Source organism: Patella vulgata, chromosome 4, assembly GCF_932274485.2.
Source record: "Patella vulgata chromosome 4, xgPatVulg1.2, whole genome shotgun sequence".
Classification (NCBI taxonomy): Eukaryota; Metazoa; Mollusca; class Gastropoda; family Patellidae; genus Patella; species Patella vulgata.
The window spans coordinates 80,139,782-80,164,101 of NC_065882.2; the positions used below are offsets into that span (position 1 = coordinate 80,139,782).

The 24,320-nt window shown below is 36.6% G+C and overlaps 1 protein-coding gene and 1 long non-coding RNA gene across 2 annotated transcripts; both read left to right on the forward strand.

The window, feature by feature from the left end:
• The first annotated feature begins 1,665 nt into the window (after positions 1 to 1,665).
• LOC130012557 (uncharacterized) lies at positions 1,666 to 7,893 on the forward strand. The gene is made up of 4 exons (XR_008788032.1): positions 1,666 to 1,758; positions 5,286 to 5,367; positions 6,614 to 6,730; positions 7,687 to 7,893. It is a non-coding gene; the product is annotated as an uncharacterized LOC130012557 (long non-coding RNA).
• A 1,308-nt stretch (positions 7,894 to 9,201) lies between these two features.
• Positions 9,202 to 24,115, forward strand: LOC126817086 (multiple epidermal growth factor-like domains protein 10). The gene is made up of 7 exons (XM_050543879.2): positions 9,202 to 9,423; positions 10,520 to 10,744; positions 18,876 to 19,106; positions 21,609 to 22,361; positions 22,890 to 23,027; positions 23,408 to 23,525; positions 23,881 to 24,115. Exons 3-7 carry the CDS (start codon positions 18,902 to 18,904, stop codon positions 23,996 to 23,998), a joined length of 1,332 nt encoding a protein of 443 aa, XP_050399836.2. The 5' UTR covers positions 9,202 to 9,423; positions 10,520 to 10,744; positions 18,876 to 18,901; the 3' UTR covers positions 23,999 to 24,115.
• Positions 24,116 to 24,320: the final 205 nt, after the last annotated feature.

Genomic DNA, 24,320 nt, shown 5'->3' on the forward strand with positions numbered 1-24,320 from the left:
ACAAGGACAGCTGTCTAGTCCTTCGGATAAGACGAAAAACCGAGGTCCCGTGTATACATTGGAATGCACGTAAAAGATCCCTTGGCAGTTGGAATTCGATATAAGAGTAGGCGATAGTGCCGCTGCCCGGGCAAAATTTCCCTCATAGCACACCGTATGGCGTATGCCCGTCTTCATTAGCCCAGTATAGGAGCAGAACAGTAGGACGTTAAACCCCATTTCATTCCTACTAAATATCATTAATATTAATTATAATGGTTGTCTACCCCACCTTGCTTCTTTGTAGGGAGCCGGGGTGGCTCAGCGAGTAAGACGTTGGCTCGCTAAGCTGGAGATCCCGTTTTGGTTCCCGGTGTTAGTGGAGAAAGTTGATCGGTATTTTTAAGCCGTGGTTCCCTCATGTCAGCGTATAGTAGTTAGTATGGGACAAAATACCGCGGCCCTGTGTACAAATGAGAGTGCACGTATAAAAACCCCTGACTGACGGAATTCGCGTAAGAGTAGGCCGTAGTGTCACTGTCTGTTCAAGATTTCCCTCATACCACACTGAATGGCGTGTACACGTCTTCATTAGCCCTGTCGCTGAGGAAACGGGAGACAGTTAAAAAGCATTTCCTTCTTTGTATATGTAGAGCGAAAAAGAGAATTGTTTAGCATCGATTGATCGTAAGCTTAAAAATCCATCAACGTTATATGCAAACAGGATACTAAAACATAGCGCAAAAAAAAAACCATATCGTAAAATCCATCAACATTATATGCAAACAGGATACTAAAACATAGCGCAAAAAAAACCATATCGTAAAATCCATCAACATTATATGCAAACAGGATACTAAAACATAGCGCAAAAAAAACCATATCGTAAAATCCATCAACATTATATGCAAACAGGATACTAAAACATAGCGTAAAAAAAACCATATCGTAAAATCCATCAACATTATATGCAAACAGGATACTAAAACATAGCGCAAAAAAAACCATATCGTAAAATCCATCAACTTTATATGCAAACAGGATACTAAAGCAAATAAAAAATAGCGATATCGTGAAGTTGTACTACTGTGTTAAACGGTAAACAATGAAAATATAAAAAAGTACGCCAATACAAGCTGATTTCAACACTGATTTAACAACATTTTAACATTTTAAAGTACTTTTTGCTCATCCTGGGAGCTAATCATATAATCTGTTACATTATAAATATTTAATGTTAATACAGATTTCATTTTTGAACCAGCCTCACATCTTAATTCTGGTGGAATTGAAAGCTCTAGACGCTTTAATTTGTGTTTCTTTCCTCAGCATTTGAATTTTCATATAATGCTCAATGCCTGATGATCCCCTTCGTGGGTGAAAGCGCTAGCTAAGAAGGAATTAGTTTTTTTTATTTTTAAAAACTTCATAATTTGTATATACTTTAACCCGGGAGTAGATTTTTTTTATTAACTAAGATGGAATTAGTTTTTTTTCTTTTCAAAAACGTTCATAATTTGTATAAACTTTAACCAGAGAGTAGATTTTTTATTAACTTTTTATCATCCTACGTTGCGTCCTATTTAATAAATCACTGTAGTGTGACAATATATACACAAATCTTTGTATACAGGCCACCAAGGTCTACGGTAATTTACTTCCTGGTTTAAAATTATTTGATGTGAGGTGTTGGTTTCATCCAGTTCACTAAGTTGGGGCACGTATTCCGGACGTATTTCAGTTGCTTGTAATTCGGTTGATATTAGTACATAATATATGGTAAGTTTTACAATTTCTATATATTTAAAGAATTATTACTTGATACAAATATTATGATAATACAGATTCAAATACTTGTCACTTTTTATGTTAAGTTTACCAACTGAAATAATAAACCAGCGGCTGCCAGGCAGGATACGCCCACATTTTCGAGAGATGGATAGAGAACAAGCTAACAAGAAAGCGATTTTTCCTACAATCAAGGGCCATAATTCAGGAAATTACAATTCGATATGCACAAATATCGAAAGGAACTGAATGAACGGCAGCCAATTTGTCTGTCAATTTTGGGCCGATTTTCACGAAATTCGAACTCAGTCGTCCTCAGGGTGTAACGGTGATATAATAATACATTTTTTTAAATCGGATAAAAATTATGACCTCTATAGGATCCACAAGCTAAAAACGCAATTTTTCGTACAATCAGGGGCCATAATTCAGGAAGTTACGTTCCGATATGCGCGAATATCGACAGGAACCAAGATCTTTGGGTTATGAACTTATATTTCAAGTTTCAACAAAATCGGATAAAAATTGTGACCTCTATAGGGTCCACAACCTTGATATAACATATTCTTATGCTATTCCAGAACGAACGGCGGCCATTTTGTCTCAATTTTGGACCGATTTTCACGAAATTCAAACTCAGTCGTCCTTAGGGTGTAACGGTGATAAAATAATACGGTTTTTTTAAATCGGATAAAAATTATGACCTCTATAGGGTCCACAAGCTAAACACGCGATTTTTCGTACAATCAGGGGCCATAATTCAAGAAATTACGGTCCGATATGCGCGAATATCGAAAGGAACCGAGATCTTTGGGTTATAAATTTACATTTCAAGTTTCAACAAAATCGGATCAAAATTGTGACCTCTATAGGGTCAGTCATCCTTAGGGTGTAACGGTGATATAATAATACGTTTTTTTAAATCGGATAAAAATTATGACTTCTATAGGGTCCACAAGCTAAAAACGTGATATTTCGTACAATCAGGGGCCATATATCAGGAAGTTACTGTCCGATATGCGCGAATATCGAAAGGAACTGAGATCTTTGTGTTATAAACTTACATTTCAAGTTTCAACAAAAACGGATCAACATTGTGACCTCTATAGGGTCCACAAGCTAAAAACGTGATTTTTCGTACAAACAGGGGCCATAATCCATGAAGTTTCGATCCGATACATGCCAATATCGAAAGCAGCCGAGATCTTTTGGGGATACACCTATATTTCAAGTTTCGTCGAAATCGGATAAGAATTGTGACCTGTAGAGAGTCCACAAACAATTGTGGACGGACGGACGTCCGGACGGACAGGGGCGACGGCATAATACGTCCACATGAAAATGTGGGCGTATGAAAATAAACCATGCATGAGGATCTTATATTGACGTTTACTCTATAGTTATGTGTATTTATCATACAAAACCAACATCACAAATTAATTTGATATGTGAATCTTCAAATAGAAATGTACGATTTATAAGACGAAAGTTATGTGTTTATCATACAAAACCAACATCACAAATTAATTTGATATGTGAATCTTCAAATAGAAATGTACGATTTATAAGACGAAAGTTATGTGTTTATCATACAAAACCAACATCACAAATTAGTTTGGTATGTGAAATCTTCAAATTGACATATACTCTTATAAAATGAAATAAAATGGGGTTTAACGTCCTACTGTTCTGCTCCTAAACTGGGCTAATGAAGACGGGCATACGCCATACAGTGTGCTATGGGGAAAATTTTGCCCTGGTAGCGGCACTATCGCCTACTCTTATATCGAATTCCAACTGCCAAGGGTCTTTTACGTGCATTCCAATGTATACACGGGACCTCGGTTTGTCGTTTCATCCGAAGGACTAAACAGCTGTCCTTGTCAGGCCCTCCGTCCTGCATCACTGACAAGGGGGAACCACGCCAGAAAATCTGGATGAACTTTCTAGGCCAATGCAGGGATCAAACACCCGACCTCCAGGCTAGCGAGCCAGCATCTTACCCACTTAGCCACGTGATCCCCCTATACTCTTATAAAAAGACAACAAAAGAAATATACGATATGAACTGTCGCTGTATGTAGTTTAGTAGTATTTCTTATTCATAAACTATAATAAGTCTGACATGTTGTCATATAGGTAAGGACGTAAATAGGAGGATGTGACGGATTTAGTCATATATACATATATAACCTGCTACTTAACACTACAATTTATTTAGTTGGTACATAATGGACTGCAAATCGCAATACTAAATTTAGGAGTAACGTTACAGCCGACCAATATGATTAAAATTAACATTAAAGTCAATGGTGAGAGAGAGAGAGAGAGAAAGAGAGAGAGAGATGGGGTTTAACGTCCACTTGACGCAAACTAGGCCATTTCAGGACTAACATATGGTTCAATTTATTCCAATAGTTGACTTGCGCGTAGGGGTCTTTAGCAATGGGAGGACACTGAGAAAACCCACGAGGTTGGACAGGCGGCCCTAGTCCTTGTCACGTACAACCGGGCAATCAAAACCACGCTAGTTGACTCAATGACAGACCTTACGATACAGCGTGCATGCGCTAACCAATCGGTCACCCCCCACCCCCACACGTCAATGGTGGGAATTAAAGATGTTCTATGTACATTTATAATACAAGTAATGCTGACTAGTTTCTGTATCGCCACCGGAGCATGTATACGTATTTATCGGCGAAGATGTCACGCATTATAAACACAACGTTCTTTATATGGCATAAGTGTTCTACGGGGAAGCTACTCAAATATCTTCACATATTTACACAAGTGATTGCGTTAAGGAGCATAGAAAGGCTATATTATTCGTAGAAACCAGTGATGTGTTACGAAAGAACTATAAGATTTATAATTTTTATGACATTGAGCATCATCAGGGGCGTATCTAGGAATTTTGAAAGGGGGGGGGGGTGCCGCAAAATGAGGACACTGACCGCGGAGACGGGGTACGCCATTCCAAGAGCTATTTGGCTGATATTTTCGTCTAAGTTATTTCACTCCTTAAATACGGAATATATAAAGTTGGTACGTCATGATGGGAAAAAAGACGAATCTATTCCCTAGCCACTTCACTTGGCTATAGTAACCTGTACTGTGTACTATCCACACATGAAACAATGCTACATCAAGTTGCACTCATGCGCGTCGGTGATGGGCATGAGTGTTTACGCCGCCGATTCCACAAGATGCTCTCATTGATGTCTGTCTAGGGCACCGTCAGCTAAACAACAAGAATTCGTTTGAAAGTGGAAACATTAATTAGACCAGACTGGCGTGTTTGAGTCGATGGTTTGAGTCATTTGGGATCCCTGCAACGGATTGGAAACGGACACATTCGGGTCTGAGAAAAGGCACTTCCAGCACTGTCGAAAATTAGCAGCCTTAATTAATTTTATAAAGTAATATTATGTGGATTTCTATTTTAAGCGAACTGTATTTCAAATTCGTAAATGAAAGTTTAAAAAGATGCAATTTAACTCTTTTGTTTATTCTAGGCCTGACGATTGTGGTCAAAAATGAAAGTCAAAGAGTTGTCAGCAGTTATAAGTATATTATCGTTAATAAAGTATACTTTAAGTAAGTAGTAACATTGTTAATTTGTTAATTATGTTATAGTATAGTACGTTCCGATGTTAGTCACACATAAGTGTACATGCCTTATCATACCTCCTCCATAGCCGTATCCTGTAGAGTTCATGTCTATCAAACATGAACATCTACGACACCACAAAGTTGTATAATTATTGAAATAAATAGTTTATGTCAAGATCACTTACTCATCTCTTATTTACATACATATGCAACATTGATTGTGGTTTCCTACATTCATACGTTTAGACCAAGTTTAGAAGTTAAGAGTTTAAAAGTTACTTAACACTGATGATAAGGGTTAGCGCCGCCAGGGTATATATGGGAGCGATTCCTGTCTCTCCTTGCTCACTCACACTGTATATACCAGCACCCATAATAAAGGTCAGCTGCAGTTAAAAGTATTCTTTTCTCTTAGTTTGTAGACGCTCCAGTACCAGGAACACCCCCTAACGTAACGTTATCTATTATTGCTGTGGGACAAGGGTTTACCAGTTGTACATTATTGGAAGACACTCTGTAGTCATTATATTCCTGGGGCACAACGGGTTATAAAGGTATCCGCGTAGTAAGGACGTATTTATAGTCATAGATATATATATATAAAAGCAAAACCCACCCGTTCCCAATTATAGTTTAGAGTTATAAATTCTAGCAACCATTAACATTATTTATACAGAATTATAAGTGGTCTACAATGGATTGAACTCGCTGTAGTTAGGGTTCGTGGTAGTCCCACAAATTAATTGGACATTAAGATGCATATCGTTTCATTTCCCATAGACAGAAGTATAAATAAAGGTGGTCTATAATCTGACGAATATTAATTTATGTGAAAGAGGATTCATTTTTTGGTGTTGTAATCTTTTAACGATGTTCTTCACAAAGGTTTTTTTTTTTGTAATTCAACACCCTGCCCAACAATACTATAGAATTAGTATTATCGCCGTATTCGTTCTTTCACGTTGAAGAAAAATAGAGGAATAAGGTTTAACTGCCGATTAACACAAACTACAACATAATGCATGGCATATTGTACTACAATAAATAGTTTACTAACGACGGTCGTTAGTACTTCTTTGGTAAGATACGTCTACTCCTATTCTCTATGGCGATCCAATGTTCAGGCGTCAAACAACCCGTTTAGTCATCTACGCGTAAAATCGACATTATTCTCCTAGTCGTATCTTATAAAACATATATTTTGTATTTCTTATGCTATATTTATTTACAGCATTAGATGTTTGTAGAGATACTGACAACATCAACTGTCAATCATGTGGTAATACTGTATATCCTATAGACCAGTTTTATAGAGAGAACTGTATGAGATCATGTGGTGTTTGTATAGGTAATACTTGTTTTATTATATTGAATAGTTGCCGTTGTAATGACTAATGGGACCATGAAGATAACATTTATCACTATTGACAGCTATTGAAATAGTTATTTATCACCATACATTCCATAACATAATTCAAGAATATGACTGTGTACCGGGTCCGAACAAAAACACCGAGATCAATTAAATGGTCAACATAATTAAGGAGATAAACACCGGCTGTTTAGAATGTGAGGACTGTTATTGTCCATTTGATAAAGCTTTAAATATTAGAGGTCAAGATCGCGGTTCTAGACCTCTAGTGAATAATTCATAAACAGGGAATATTCGTTTACAATCCCTACATTGATCGAGAAAGTTCACCCAGATTTTCCGGCGTGATTTCCCCTTGTCAGTGATGCAGGATGGAGGGCCTGACAAGGACAGCTGTCTAGTCGTTCGGATGGGACGAAAAACCGAGGCCCCGTGTACATATTAGCGTGCACGTAAAAGATCCCTTGGCAGTTGGAATTCGATATAAGAGTAGACCGTAGTGCCGCTGTCCGGGCAAAAATTCCCTCATAGCACACTGTATGGAGTATGCCCGTCTTCATTAGCCCAGTTTAGGAGCAGAACAGTAGGATGTTAAACCCCATTTCATTTCGTTTACAACTCAGAGCGACTCGGGAAATTTAGAGGACTTATACTTATTCGACGCCACTTATCGTCCAATCAGAATCAATTCTGAGCTACAATTTCAATAAAAACCACAATGTACATATTGTTTTAAACATGTATGTCCTTTATATGTTGTATTTACATATTTTATCTATATGTTACATTTACAGTCACAAACATTGCTATTGGCAAACCAACAGACCAGAGTTCCACATATCAAATGTCATATTGTTTTAGAATTGTTTGTCGTTTAGATGTTGTATTTACAAGTTGTATTTGTATGTTGTATCTACTTGTTACATTTATAGATACAAACATTGCTACTGGCAAACCAACGGGACAAAGTTCAGCATATTATTCCAGATCATCTTCAAGTAACGCTGTAGATGGTAGTACTGATAATCATTGGGAGAATGGACACTGTTCACATACAGACAATAATGATGGTAGTGACTGGTGGTGTGTTGATCTACAACAGATTTATAATATAAACATGATTAAACTATTTAATAGAGATTACTGTAAGTGTTTCTTCTTCTTTAGTCAATTTCGAATCTTTTTTGGGTTTGTTGTAAAATGCGAATATATTTCTTTGCATACCATTTCGTCTACTCAATTGTGAATATAATGTAGTTGTTTTTCTGGATGGATTTTACTGACATTTGGAACAAACGTAGATCGTGTTGTCCTCTTCTATTGCCAGTTTTGTTTGTTGGTAAGTTGTTTGTTTGTTGTGCTCTTATATTTGTTTCATTGTTATTTTTATTCACTACTGATATATGGTGGACATTGTGAATTTAATCTAGTTGTGATGACTGATTAGATGGAACTGGTGGGCGAAGAAAATTTCACCCTTTTTGACGAATTGAGAACCATGTATGGAACTGAATGGAAGGTTATGGAATAATGTGAAGTAACTCGTAAAGATGGGGCACCGCTGGTCTATCTTGCGTGTTAGCAAATGGCGGCTGTTGCAGTGTTAGCAGACGACGTGTTATATACGACAAAGACATTTAGATTACACACTATTTTATTGATATTTGGCCAAATGAAAACAGATTTATTAACTTCGGAATAGTTTACAGATAATTAAATGTTACCCCCCCCCTCCTCCTCTCCCTAATTTACTTACCTTGGAACACACATGATCGGATATGATTGTCGTTGTTTACATTCAACTGGGGGTAACGTCGGTAATAGTTTTATCCAATAGAATACACCTCGCACATATTTTTGTCGGTCTTGCGAAGGGAATGCACACCACACCACCCTTTAACCTGTCAGGATAGCGGCTATCGCTGTTACGATCTCTGTGTGAGAAATGTTTAAGCATTTCTATACTAGGCAAAATGTCAACATTCTCGCAGGTCAATGGACAGCGACTAACTACAAATACAAGCTCACAATTGTTTACCCCCACCGCCACCCATCAACTCACGTGATAAAGAAAGATTTACAAATATATTCTCCTTGCATAGGGAAGTTTTCTTCGGATTAAAATGTTTTGAGGGGGATTTAAAGCATTTGAAAGATAAATTAGTTTGAATGTATAATAAAATAAAACCAAGTACGAACAATCCAAACCATCAGACAAAATTCAAAGACCTAAAAAAACGGTATAGGCATAATAGTGTAATCAGCAAATGGACTGTCCACCGTGTACAAAATACACGACCACATTATACCATCAACGAGTCACAAATTTTGTACACGAGAAGGCATAGCTTCCTCATCTCCAGAACCCCAGGTATTACTTCTGGTTCAAGGTTACATTTTAATTAGATCGGGATGCTCATCTATAATACAATATTTTCTAGTAAAAGAGAGATTACAAGGATTTGAGATAAAGATAAGTTCTAATGGTCAGTGTAGTAATACAGGATTTACATCAGCTACATCATGTTATAAAGATACACCACCAACAATACAAGATATATATACAATAGATAGATGTAATCAACCTACATCAACTAGTATATCTGCTAGAACAGTATATGTTACTGTGACTGAAGTAGTTACTTTATGTGAAGTTCAGATATTTTCTGGTAAGAAATAATAAACTAACAGAGAAACATTTCAAACATAGGAAATGAAATGAAATGGAATGAGGTTTAAAGTCCTACAGTTCTGCTCCGAACTGGGCTAATGAAGACGGGTATACGCCATACAGTGTGCTATGAGGGAAATTTTTCCCGGGCAGCGGCACTACTCTTATATCGAATTCCAACTGTCAATAGATCTTTTACGTGCACGTCAATGTCTACAAGGGACCTCGGGTTATTGTCCCATCCGAACAACTAGACAGCTGTCCTTGTCAGGCCCACCGTACTGAATCACTGACAAGAGGGAACCACGCCGGAAAATCTGGATAAACTTTCTCGGCCAATGCAGGGATCGAACACCCGATCTCCAGGCTAGCATTCAAATAGGTGAAAATCTAAGATGTATTACATTCACTAATAACATGAGTTGTTAACCCACTAACACTATTTATGGAATAACAATTACTAGTTTATTAACATGCAACGTTTCGACGATGATACTCTCATCTTTATCAAGCATGTTAATAAACCAGTCATTGTTATCCATAAATAGTGTTTAGTGTGTTACTGTTCAATTACTAAATGTCACTTAAAGAATTTGAGTTGTTAACCACCCGCTCAACTATTAAATCCATGCTACCTGGTCTACTATTAAATACCTTTGTCTAGGACTGGCCAATTACAACAAATAATATATCCGTTTAGATGGGGATAGGGTGTTATAATGTACAGTACCGATTACGTTGAATATCTGTTTCCTTTAGCCGTATTCTGTGGAAAGGTAGGGGGTGGGGCTTAGGGTAGGTAAGCATATTACGTAAAGAGGAAAGTTAATGAAAAGTGACACAGAACTAACAACCTTACCAACAACAATATTATTGAAGATATTGACACGGGTAATATTTTAGAAATATAGAAATACCATCGCTCAATCAAGGTGCATATTTGAAAAAAAAAACCTGCTTGATTGTTTCCCAACCTTTAATATACTAAGTGTATAAAGAACTGCACCATCAGTTGATGAAGCTGTTTAAAAGGATAGAATATTCTATCCTTTTAAACAGCTACATCAACTGATATATTTAACATTTTTAAACAGACACATCCACCAATGTAGCTCTTCGTCAACAATTAGTACAGCAGAGTTCTACAAACTATGGTGCTGATGCTTCTAGAGCTGTAGATGGTAATACTGATAGTGATTATGATAATGGTCAATCATGTACTCATACAATAGAAGGACGGTCTGGTTGGTGGTGTGTTGATTTACAACAGTTGTATTATTTCAACCAAATTAAAATATATAACAGACAGAACACAGAATGTGAGTATATGTTTAAACTTATATAAATATAGATATATATAGACTAGTTTCCGGAATATAACGTAGAGATGTACACGAACAAATTATTCAAACAGTACGAATTTTATTTGTTTAAATTGGAAGAGCTCTATTCATACATACATTATTTCGGTAAATTTGCCTATCACGGGTCTTTTTTTAGGCCTGGAATGATATGTAAACTATTAATTTGACATTAATTAATTTATCAAGACCATAATCATCTCTCGATGCCATCGATACATTTGAATACATTTCGTGATAGATAATTTATCGTAAAAATGGATAATCGAGACACTATTCATTATCGTACCAACGTTAGTAATTACGATCGAGGCAAGCCTAAAATTGAATCGCTTATATATCGGTTAAAAGCGAAGCAATTTGACAGAAAGTGTCAGCATAATCTGTTTCCATTATCTATTTTTTTAAAACTATTACAGCCCTTTAAAAACAAACTCCTAGGTAGGGTTCACATTATATAATTTTATCGCGGATGTACAGTTGGTAAGGTCTGAAAAATGATGCTAGTGCTAGTAATGAGCATAACGGAAATTGTGATTGTCAATGTCTCGTTTTTCTAGTTACCCCCCTTGATCAACCACTACTTACAATTTACATACAGCAGTGATGTCATCATTTGATGGTAGGGGCAATGTGCTAAGCGTACATTATTTTTACTAGTTGAAATTTGGTATCCGCGTGACGTATTTCATTGCAAAGCACGCGCGAGTGTCTGTATTTTAAGTTGTTTAATGGTTTCGAGCTTTCTAAAAAGACATTGCGTAATATACTTAAACAACAGCTTGGGACAATATTGGTGTCAGTCATTATCACATATATAAAACTGGTTAAACACGTTTCAAATACAATTTTAACACAGAGATCATTGCTACGATAGATGCGTTATGAAGATTTCAATAATGGAAGTGACGAAAGCAAAAATAAACACGAGTTATCTTTCTATATAACTGACTGAAGTAACGAGTGATACCTATGATAAAATTATATTTGAGAAGAGTTTAACCAGTCCTGTCACAGCACGGCATTTTCTTTATGAATTATATAACACCCAAATACAGGTTGTGTGTATTCTTCGCCGCCTTTTGTTCTTTTACATTTGGTAAAGTTTGTGGCTAATATCTGATACATTCACTCGGGGGTTGATTACAAGAGTGAAAGTTTCAATATTTAACTAGTAGTAATCTACTCATCGAAGTCATTATCCATCATAGTTGAAATTAAAGTCATTACTAAAGGCACAAATTCTACAGGAAAAATAACCAGCCCTTCCCAGACAGGAAGTAGGTCTTCAGTATGTGCACATGTGGAATGAACAACGTTTAGGTATATTACAGGTAATGAAATCTTATTCCTAGTGCAGTTTTTTCTGCACTTGGGCCATGGCCTTTTACCAGCAGATACTGAAACCTGTTTGATGAACTTTTAGATTGCTCTAACTTTTCTTTGTTACTTTCAAACTTGGCATATCGACTGTCGGTTGAATGCTGAACACCAAAACACCAAACACTAAAAGATCAAAAGCTCTTTAGTTTGTTTTTATAACTAGTTCATAAAGAAAATGTCGTGCTGAATTGTGTAAACGGGAGAAATTGCCGTCTGAAAAAAAACTCTAACCCATGGCCGACCTAGAGTGCCCCACAAATTTTTGCAGGTGGTCTAGCCCGACCCATGACTCACCTACAGTGTCCCACAAGTCTTAGGCGGGATCTATTGTGATCCATGACCAACCCGGGGGGCAGTAGTAAAAAAAACATCATACGTCAAGTCGAAAAATGTGCACTGGACCTGGGTAGACCACCCACCCATTAAAATCTTGCGTAAAAAAATATGCACCATCATTTTTAAGAAAGACCACCCTAAAATCTTGCGCAATAAAATGTGTTCTTCACAGTTGCTTAATTGACCACCCAAAAATCATGCGCAAGAAAATGTGTTCCTTACAGTTTCTTATTAGACCACCCTAAAATCTTGTGCAAGAAAATGTGTTTCTTGAAATATCTCATTTTAGACCACCCAAAAGTATGTGCAATACCTAACTACTAAAGGCTGAGCAATAGAACAAATGACATGACGATATGTTATAAATACAGTATTTATATTGAGTTGATGTTCGACAAAATTCTGAGTCTGAATTATTAGCAAAGATAGTCTAAAACTGCCCATATGCAGAGACAGGCTAAAATATATGAACTTAGGCTTGTACCTATTCATTTATTGTGCTTTCCCATATCCACTCAAATCTACTGATCACAGTTTGACCAATTTTGACCAGAGTGTGAAGAAGTAAAAGATTACCCAAATCTCATCTCGGCATGCTGCGGTGTTGTGGGTAAAAAAGATGTTAACCCTCTCCACACGACGTGTTTATTCTGAGTGGGCTGGCAAACCAAATTGACAGGACAACAGTCGATCAAATCACGGGATAACACTTGAATGAAATGATAAGGCTTTGAAATATTAATGAATATTTATGTAAATAAACATATACAAGAAACAGGAGTTACAGTACAAACATAAACAAGTTGACAGCTTTCTTTGTTGACAGTTTAAATTCAATAGTTAGAGTTCACAGTCACGGAATTCACAGTTCACAGAGTTCATGGTTCACAGAGTTCACGGTTCACAGAGTTCACGATGTCTATGGAGATCCGCCATGTTAGAAAGCATGGGTTTTCACGAAATTAAAGTTCACTATAAAGTTAATCACAGTTGTCACCTTACAACACAAAGTTCACCATTCACTTAAGTATCACAATTGTCCTAAAAACATAGTTACCAAACACCACCTCCGAGACAGGGAAAAAAACAGTATCGACACAGCATTGTAACATGCTTGTGAATCTTGCGTTTTGGTTGGTGGATTAGACACTATCGATTGGACAATATATAACTCCCCTCTGTTTAGCAAGGCGAATAACTGCATATATAAATATTACAGTGTACTTTTTTTTCATTTTGTGCTCAGCCATCTTCCTCAACCCAAATCTTTATTGACAAATATTTTCAAGAAATTCTGCTCAAATGACCATCACACTATTTTCAAACTTCATCCAAACACATCTCTGAAATATATAAAACAGAAGAAAATCAGTCATAAACAGGTATCATAAATTATTCGTAACTAAGCAGTGTGGACAATTTTGTTTTGTTTTTTTGCACTCTGGGAGTCTCTGCAGTGTTTACTTTAAAGTGGACAATTTAAATCAAAGTTTGCCCAAATTCTGAATAACATGATCCGCCTGATAATGAGTCATTAGTCTCAAGAAATTGTTTGAAAATATAGTCACTAGGGGAGGTGAAATAGCAGCTGATTTGGGCCTAGGATAACGGGAAATTATGCTAAAATTGACAATGACAGTGATATTGACAACACGTCAGAACGATATACATGTACATAGCAACCACTTGAATCCTAGGCATCACATAGTTTTATAGGGTATTCTGAGGGGTGTATGCAAGAACTGCTCTTCTCTGAACAAGAACTAGCAATAAAATTGTGTTGACGGTCTGCAAATAAAATAATAAAGGCTAAAAACTCACCCATGTTAAAGTTATCAAAACTTCGAAAGTGTAGCCATCATTGTCGCCGGTTGTTGCCAAGAGTTATCCCTGTGTAGTCTCGGTTAACCGGCCGTAACTAATTCATTCACGACTGGCACTACCGGTCAAAAAGGCCACACTAAGGCTAATTTAGGCCTACTAATCTTTTTAAAAATCTTCAGACGTTAAAAATATTTTATTTGAAATATTCGAATAGATTTTCTTTCATAATTTATGTACCAGCGACCCAAGACTCATTAAGCATTTTAAAATTGAATTTATCTTCGCTTGGATTCGACCACTAATTCGACACACCTCGGTAAAAAACAGAAATACGATTCTATTTTGATGGAGTTGTTATTGATATGAACTGAAACACTTCGTATCCCGTTTCATGCAATTTTCTTGCAGGGACCCATTAGACCACCCAATTTTCTTACCCAGAAATGCTTTTTTTCTTTCAGAACTCTGTTAGACCACCCAATTTTCTTACCCGGAAATGCTTCTTTTCTTGCAGAACTCTGTTAGACCACCCAATTTTCGTACCCGGAAATGCTTTTTTTCTTGCAGAACTCCGTTAGACCACCCAATTTTCTTACGCGGAAATGCACTTTTTCATGCACTTTTTTCGGCTGGTAGACCCACCCCACCCCCCAGTTGCTGTTTGCATTTTTTTTTTACAGTTGCCCCCTGACCAACCCAGAGTGTCCCACTATATTTACGTGTGCCCTAGCGTGACATACTACCGTCCTAAAAAATGATGTTAAATGAAATGAGCTTTAACGTCGTACTACTTCCTGACTGGGCTAATCAAGACGGGCATACGCCATACAGTGTCTTTTGGGGGGCATTTACCCGGACAGTGGAGCTATATCGAATTCCAAATGCAGAGGGATCTTTTATGTGCACGTGTGATCTTGGGATTTTGTCTGAAAATTGTGTTTTATTTTCGGTATTTAATGATATTTCGGTATTTAGGGTTTTCGTATTTTTTCGGTAGTTTGTATCAACTTTCTTTTCGGTACTTTTCGGATTTCTTCTATTTATAGTACAATCCTTTATCCTGATAGATATTTTGAATGTTTACACTTATTATATGAATTAACTCATTAATATTGAAGTGATTGAAGAACTCTGTCAGTTTTGTTTTATGATAAGGTATTATGTTCTTGTGTTTTGAATGTGGTTGGTTAGAATTGGGAGATATCTGGTAATATTTGGCTATTCTTTCAGACGATTGAGCTACCGGTTATTGATACTATAAATAGCCTGTTCCAGTTTCTCGTAAAATGTTTGCCTTTTCCGCTATGTCTTGGCAACAAATAAAAATATCAGATGTGACATTATCGTCTATGACTTTCTTCGACTTCATGTTGTGGGATCAATTATTTCAAACATCAATTAACTGACCCTGGAACACCTTTACAACTCAGACCTAACGACTTAAATACTAAATTTTGTATCTATCCCAGCCTCTCAGCCGAGAAGGCTACGATGTTCCCCTCTCGGGCCGCTGTATGATATCTGAAGGTAAATCAAACCAAATCTTTCCTATATAGATATTATAATGCGTCATCTATTTAGGGCGGGCCAATTACCATTTTGGGTAAGTGTTTCGTATAGGCACCGTTTTACGTCAACACTATTCTAGTTAATTGTACTTATCTGTGCACGAGATAACTGGACTATAGTAGCCAACTTCAAGCAATGGATACTGACATAACTGTCGGTGAGTTAGTCTAAGATAGTAGTAGAATAATGCAAGCCACGTCATTACCCTAGTTTTCGTCACACATCATATAGGTAAAGAATTTCTATATTAAACAGAACACGTTTCTTAATACTAAAAAAAACCCTATAGTATTATAGTATGTGGTGGTAATTTGTAGCATTCAATTAGTTCTAACTCGAGCCCTTAATGTGTAGTTCCGAGCAGCAAAGAGATTGAACTGAAAATAATTCAAATATGGCCCCAATATGTACATTTAATTACAGCATTTCCGGATTGTTTTAGTGTGAGTGTATTTGGCTGTTACCCCGTAGGATTGTCGATAGCTACAGTGGTTAGCATATTTGTTTGCAATTTTGGTTGGAAGCATTATATAGGGTCATGAGAGGAAGAAACATTTCGACAAGCAGTATTCCTGCTTACACGATAGAATGTACAGGTTATTTTATCATATTTGGTGTGAAGCATTGGTGTCATAAGAAGGCGTACCCTATTAATATCCATCGTTCCGCGAACTTCTGTCCCGTAGTTACAATATTTACGTTGTCAACGCGAGTCCTTGGTTTTAAGGGATTGCTATCAAATTTGGACTGATACATCCTAGAGTTACCCAACCACCTTGTCCAAACAAACTTGTGAACATGACAGAGGACACAGTCTGTAATGAATATGTTTCATGAAAGGACTAACCCTATAAACATGCAGCGTTCCGCAATCTTCCTTTCCCATCAAGTCCAAATTATCTTTTCGGATATTATATGCTAGGTTCCCCACCATCACGATTCGCCCTGCGATAGAAATCGTGGTTTTAATCGTGAAGTTATCGTGATGATCCTACCAAGTCTTATCATACATTGATCGTATTCGAACGAATCTGAACGCAGCAGATTTTGAACTCAATGGGCACAATCCGCACAGTAGTGGGAACCTTGCATTACTGTTGACACACAGCTGCAGGCTTTGTGTTGCTACATTTATCTTACCCTTACTGCTAGGCTCTCACTATCACGATTCGCATACGAGTGAAATCGTGGTTTTAATCGTGGTAATCCTATCGGGTCGTATCGTACATGGAGGTCAGTCGTAGCACTCATGTTGATCGTATCGACACATATCCGAACGTATCTGCACGTACAAGATCATAGAAATGAAATGAAATGGGGTTTAACGTCCTAATGAAGACGGGCATACGCCATACAGTGTGCTATGAGAGAAATTTTGCCCGGGAAGCGGCACTATCGCCTACTCTTATATCGAATTCCAACTGCCAAGGGATCTTTTACGTGCATTCTAATGTATACACGGGACCTCGGTTTTTCGTCTCATCCGAAGGACTAGACAGCTGCACTTGTCAGGCCCTCCGTCCTGCATCACTGACAAGGGGGAAACCACGTCGGACAATCCCGATGAACTTTCTCGGCCAATGCAGGGATCGAACACCCGACTTTTAGGCTAGCGAGCCAGCGTCTTAACCACCTAGCCACCGTGGCTCCCACAAGATCGTAGACTCATTAGGGACAATCATAACGCATCGCACGGCAATGGGAACCTAGCATTACTTCATGGTCTAAAAGTTAGCATTATTCATATTGTTTGCAATGTTTTCGGGTGATTGTCAACACTCCTAAACTCAGGTCAGTATGTCAATATTTAACAGTAACTGTGTTCCTCAAATCAATTAAACAGCTAATGATGTGTAGTACATGTCCACAATTTATGATCGAATGTATTCTCGTTTTGTTACCCTCGCTTGAATAATATAAGCTTTCTTAAGCATATTAATGCAACGATAGATAAATGTATTAAATAAATTTAAAAATACGCCCAGTTATTTGTGGTTTTCCTGAGTTAACACTTTTATATATGGCAATCACACGTTGGTGAATTGTGTGGTGAAATTCGCCGCCTCGAATCACGACAGATGGACAGATGCTGCTAAATCATTAGTTCTGTCCTATATTGACAATGCAAACAATGCTTTTCTGACTCTGGTACATATAAATTACAAAGAGTCCAGAACATCGCTGCCAGGATTGTAAAACAAGAACATCAAAATATTGATCCATAATATCGGTTAAAGTCTTTTCACTGGTTGCATGTCGAACCCCGGATTCAGTATAAAGTTCTGTGATTAGTATATCAAAGTCAAAATGATCTTGCTCCCTTATATTTGTCTGAACTTTTGACAAACGATAAACCCAATTAATGTAGCCTATGGTCGCATAACAATAATATACTTGCTGTTCTTAAAACAAGGGGGGGGGGGGGTGGATGGCTGAATGGTTAGCGTGCGCGCGCGCTGTATCATAAAGTCTGTCATTGAGTCGACTGGCGTGGTTTCGAATCCCCGGTTGTACGTGGCAAGGAGCAGGGTCGCCTGTCCAACCTCGTGGGTTTTGTCCGGGGCCTCCGGTTTCCTCCCACTGCTAAAGACCCCTACGCGCAAGCGAATTATGTAAATAAAATTAAACCATATGACATGTTGATCCCGAAATGACCTAGTTTGTGTCGAGTGGACGTTAAACCCCATTTCTCTCTCTCTCTCTTAAAACAATTTGGTGGTAAAAGTGTCAGTGCTGCTGCACTTCGTCTTTGGAATCAGTTACCAATAAACATTAGGGAATCTCATTCTTTCACAATTTTTAAGTCACAACAAAAACAAAAACTCTATTATCCAGATTAGAAACAAATTGTTTTATGCGTGTTTTGACTCCTTATATGTGGCGCTTTGAGCATGCGTATATGGATGGATTATTAAGCGCATTGCAAATATACATTATTATTAATCCATGCCTGATTGTCTATTTTTTTTATTTTCAGGGTGGTGGAGATTACGAGGGTTTGAGATGAAGACAAGTTCTAGTGGTTATTGTGACGCGTCAGGACTTCAATCAGCTACATCATGTTATAGAGATACAACATCAACAATACAGTCTGTTTATACTGTAACTGGATGTAATCAAGGTTCATCTACATCATTTTCTGGTAGAATTGTCTATGTGAAAAACTTTAACAACGCCCTAACATTGTGTGAAGTTGAAATATTTGCAGGTACCTGACCTAATCATTTGTTACTTTACGTAAATAAGAGACCATATGTCATTTGGAAGATTTAATATTTTATCTGGAACAATTAACTAACTACACAATAATTAATGTACATGATCTCCTTAAAATGACTAAAGCTTTGCATCTAACTGAAAAATAAAATGGTCGATGTCATTGACTGTATATCCTGATGACAATATAGTTTTCGGTGACATTATAAAGGGGTCCGTGGTGGCTTAGTGAGTAAGTAGATGGTTCTCTAACCATGACGTATCGAGTTCGCCTCCGGTCTTGACCGGGATAACTACTCGTGATTTCCTCCCTTTGAAGTGGGGAAGGACAGGGAGGACCTAAAAAGGAAAGTGTCTACTAGTTCGGAGGAGAAGACAAATCAAGGCTCCGGTTATAAAATGCCGTGCCCGTAAAATAAACCTTGACAGTGAGAATTTTTAATTACAGGGACGTAAAATTAAAAGCTAAATTTGAAATGAAAATAAATTCATCATATTTTTCAATAATATTGATTGTAGGTATATTGTAAAATATGTATTAACATGTAATACAGTACATCAGTTGCAAAACGTGAACAATAACAATATCATACTACAGCACTCTACCGACAACACGTAGGCCAGCAGCACAACAGTATGTACATCTAGTATAAAGGTATCATGTTGGAATGTCGACCCCCAGAAGGCAACAACTCAACAATTCGACATCACCCCGACAGCCCGACGTCACGACATTTAACCCGATAAAAAAACATTTTACTTGATAACACCAATTTAAAATTGTCGCGTAGGACTGCCTATCGTCAATAGTCCGATTAGTGCAGAAAAAAGGACGTTAAACCCCATTTTATTGACTCAATTGTTAGAAAATTTGACATGATAAATTATATAAGAATAGAGAAAAAATATTCATGAAAATGTAATTTAAAGGGGTATCGTAAGATTTAGATAAAGAGCCGTAATATTTCAAAAATATATAATGCAAATATTATTGAAAATTTCGTTCAAATTACTTTATTTTGAGCAAAGTTAGTACTGATTGTAATTTTGAAAAGATGCGTGTATTGATCGTAACCGCAGATTTACCTCGCTTCTCAATTTTTACATTAAATCATTAAATGGCCGAACCGTTCTAATCTACTTAAAATCGGAGCCATCCGGTGGCATCGAGAGCTGATTATGGTCTCTTCATGACATCAATAATTTAGCTTTTACATAATTCATGTTTGATATGACTAACACTTGTGACGCTATTAAATTGTATATAAACGCAAAAGATATTATTGTCAATACATGCAATACTTTAGTATTTCGTTAGGATAACATGTTGTAATTGTTATTCAATGACTGTAAAATGCAATGAGGAAGAATTTTGACCGAACAGCGCCTATCTGTCAATACTTCTTTGATTTTTAACTGGCAAGGGTTCGTTTCCGTACATGCTACGTACATCGTAGTTTTACGTGACTGCTACGTATACAGTTCCTTTACGTACATGTTAGATACAGGGTTCTACGTACATGGTTCTTTCTTGTTAGAACAATATTAATAAAAACTCCCTTATTCAATTTTAACACTAACAGAACAATCCGATACATAAAACATTTTTATTCATTCTTAAGCACTTTTTCGTCGCCCACAATCTTATGTGGATGTATTATGCCCGTCGCCCCTTTTTATCAGGACGTCTGTCGACATTTTGTTTTGTGAACACTCTATAGGTTGCAATTTTTATCCAAGCTGAAAATATATACGTTTATCTCCCAAATATCTCTGACACACGTCGGACCGTAAATTCCACAATTATTTTACCTGATTGTACGATAATTGGATGAATTCCATCGATATTCAGTGTTCCACAACCTTCTGTTTACCCCATTTAATGTCGTGTTGCCGGATAAAAATGTCGGCTTGTCGGGTCAAAATGTCGTAATGCCGTGATGTCGGGTTGTCGCCTTATGAAGGACGACATCACGACAAGATACCAGTCAACCACCATAGGATACTACAATACATCAAATACACCATAATATATACATTAAATACTATGTTTGTTCTACAGATACACATCTCTTATTTATATTACTGGCATAGTATATATAATGCAATAATAATAGATACCATCTATATTACAGATGTAGTATAAAGTAAATTACAGTTGTAGTATAATGTAATAATGATAGATATCATCTATATTACAGATATAACACAATGTAATAAAGACAAATGCAATATTCATATAGTTCTTCAAGTAATCCGTGGTATTGTAATTTATACTACATTACTTTCAGTTCTGTATGTCAACCATGTAATACTTGCTATAATAATATAGCTAATTAATGACAACTGTATAATTTCTAACCACTCTCTATACACATTAAACATTCGTTTATAATAATGACCACTTATGTGATATAAAGACAAAGATTGTCATCACTAAAACGCCGCTGTTCATAGTATCAGCTTATCAGTAATAATATATTCTTTATTACAGATCTAGCACAATGTAATACTGGATACTACAATACATCACGTTCTACATGTCAACCATGTAATACATGCCTTAATAACAGATGTGATCCTACAACTGGTGTTTGTAATGGAGATTGTAAAACGGGTTTTTATGGTAAAAAATGTCAACAGAACTGTAGTAATGGTTGTTTAAACAACCAATGTTCTAAATCTAATGGTAGATGTAATGACTGTAAACCTGATACAGTTGGCCAATACTGTAACCTTACTTGTGGTACAGAATGTCAATCAAGCCCAGACGAGACAACGACCACTTGTGATAGAACTGGTAGATGTACTAACTGTCGTATAGGAAGATATGGTGAAGGATGTGATAACAACTGTAGTACAGGATGTGATGGTGGATGTAAAAGGGGTCCTGGTATATGTATTGATTGTATTGTAGGAAGATATGGTAATGATTGTGATATGAACTGTAGTATAGGATGTCATGGTGGATGTGATAGATATAGTGGTAAATGTACATCTTGTATTAAAGGTAAAACTGGAGACAGATGTGATGTCAACTGCAATAATAACTGCACTGTTTGTAATCTGGGTAATCCCAACTCTTGTACTGAATGTAGAGATGGAAAATGGGGATCATCATGTAATAAACTATGTAATACTAATTGTAAACCAGTAATAGGTACAACCGTAGTTAAATGTGATCAGATGACAGGAAATTGTGTAAATGGGTGTGTACCTGGTAAAATAGGATCCAACTGTACAGCAGGTAAAATTAAGTTTGTTTTAACATAATTGTTGTCGCCAGTGTTTTATTGCCAATCTTTGAAATAGACAATTGGAATGGTAACACGTATCTGTAAATAGATGTGGCAATGTTCTTCACATTTACATCACACTGGCAGTATAGAATCTATCTTACATCGTTCATATAGCCATTACAATAATACAGGACAATTGCTTCTAATACATGATATTGATGTAAAGACAGGGGCAGACTGGGTAAAGAATGCGTGGGTTAGTATGAGGAGAGCGAAATGAAATGAAATGGGGTTTAACGTCCTACTGTTCTGACGAGGATAGTAAACCCCATTATTTATATACATGGGAAAATGTTTTATGACTGCCTTGTATTTGCAGATAATAAAACAGGCAAACTGTGAAAGTACATTTGTTAATTATATTAATAAAACTCAATGTGAATATTTGTCTTGTATTAACAGAATGAAAAGCAGGGTCTTGGTGAAGACTGTGACAGTAAATTTAGTTATTATGAATGTTGGTCTTGTATTAACAGATTGTGAAGCAGGTCGTTATGGTGACAACTGTACCAGTAAATGTGGTAACTGTGCTGATGAAACACCATGTGATATAATCACTGGCAGTTGTAGACTTGTTGGTTGTGTTGATGGGTTTCAAGGTCCAACTTGTAAGGGTAAGCTACTTTCAAAACACGTGTTCATTAATAAATCGCCGACGTGTAGTTTGAGTTTCACTACAAAAGAATTTGTTATTCTGATAGTTTCCCTTTGATCCATAACTTTGTTAGCTAACTCACGATTCGATTGTGACGAAATAGAACGTGCGTGGAAAGATGTTATCTTATAAAAAGTATTTAATATTATATCTGATGTGGGAATGGGTGTATGATGGTGTTTGTCTCTGTCTTTTTCCTGCGATTTCAATCAGACAATAAAGTCTCCCGCGCTTCTCAACTCTCTTCTAACGTCGTCAATTCGTCTCAACAAATGTACTCGTTTCGCAGCAAATTATATTACCATTTCACCAAAACATTATATCTTTTTATGATTCTAGATGTACAAACCCCACATGAACCAGACGATTACACGACAATAATAGCTGCTGTAGTATCAACTGTGGTTGCAGTTATTATCGCTTCTGTTGTTATCTTTCTAGTCCTAAAATGTAGAAGGTAAGCTGAATCAGTCCTTGATTCTAACCATCAATATTACCAAAAAGCATCGGAAGTAGTTAAAATACAAATTATTTTCTAATTTAAATAGCGGCATTACGAATTCCTACGCTGAGATTTTTAAAGACACAAGTTCATCTCAAATGTATTAATTCATCTAAGAAAAAGTGTACGTTTCACAGACGCAGTTGCTACTCAAAACTACACCAATTTAATTACTTTAAGGTCTTATATTTTCTGAATTATTGAAGGTTCGATATTTTTGTAAAAGGGATTCTATATTTTATTTTAAAATAATCAAAAGTGTGCGCCTCGTTTTGTAATTTTGTGTGTTTTTGGGGGTTTATGTTTGCAGGCGACAAAAATCGACGAAATCTGACCAACTAGAAGTGAACGATATACCACTAAATGATAAAACTGATGTATCAAGACCTTCAGAAAAAACAGTTAACGGTCGGTTGAGAGTTTTATAATTAAAGTTCATCTAGTAGAAACAGAGGACTTAATCATTTCAAGATTCGGTCTATAATGTAATATTCTGTGGCTTATCATTACAGTTAATGATTTCACGATTCGGCCTTTTTAGTGTCATCGTGCCAACAATCTACTTTTCGTCCTCAGAACAGTAGGGCATTAAACCTCAGTTCATTTTAATTTCGTTCTTTATTTTAGTGTTCTGTGAATAGTTAGTGCTGTACCTAAGTTCAATCTGTTACAATACCGATTATTCGTTTGGCAAAAATCAAATTTCTATCATGTCTATTTTTTTTAGAAAAAAGCCTGACTGAATTAAAA

What these genes read in the sequence shown, in the direction of transcription:
- LOC126817086 (XM_050543879.2), top strand. Translation starts at nt 18,902, where the DNA reads ATGAAGACAAGTTCTAGTGGTTATTGTGACGCGTCAGGACTTCAATCA. An exon ending in AGGATCCAACTGTACAGCAG is followed by an intron (nt 22,362 to 22,889) that starts GTAAAATTAAGT and finishes TTGTATTAACAG; the next exon opens with ATTGTGAAGCAGGTCGTTAT. An exon ending in CTAGTCCTAAAATGTAGAAG is followed by an intron (nt 23,526 to 23,880) that starts GTAAGCTGAATC and finishes TTATGTTTGCAG; the next exon opens with GCGACAAAAATCGACGAAAT.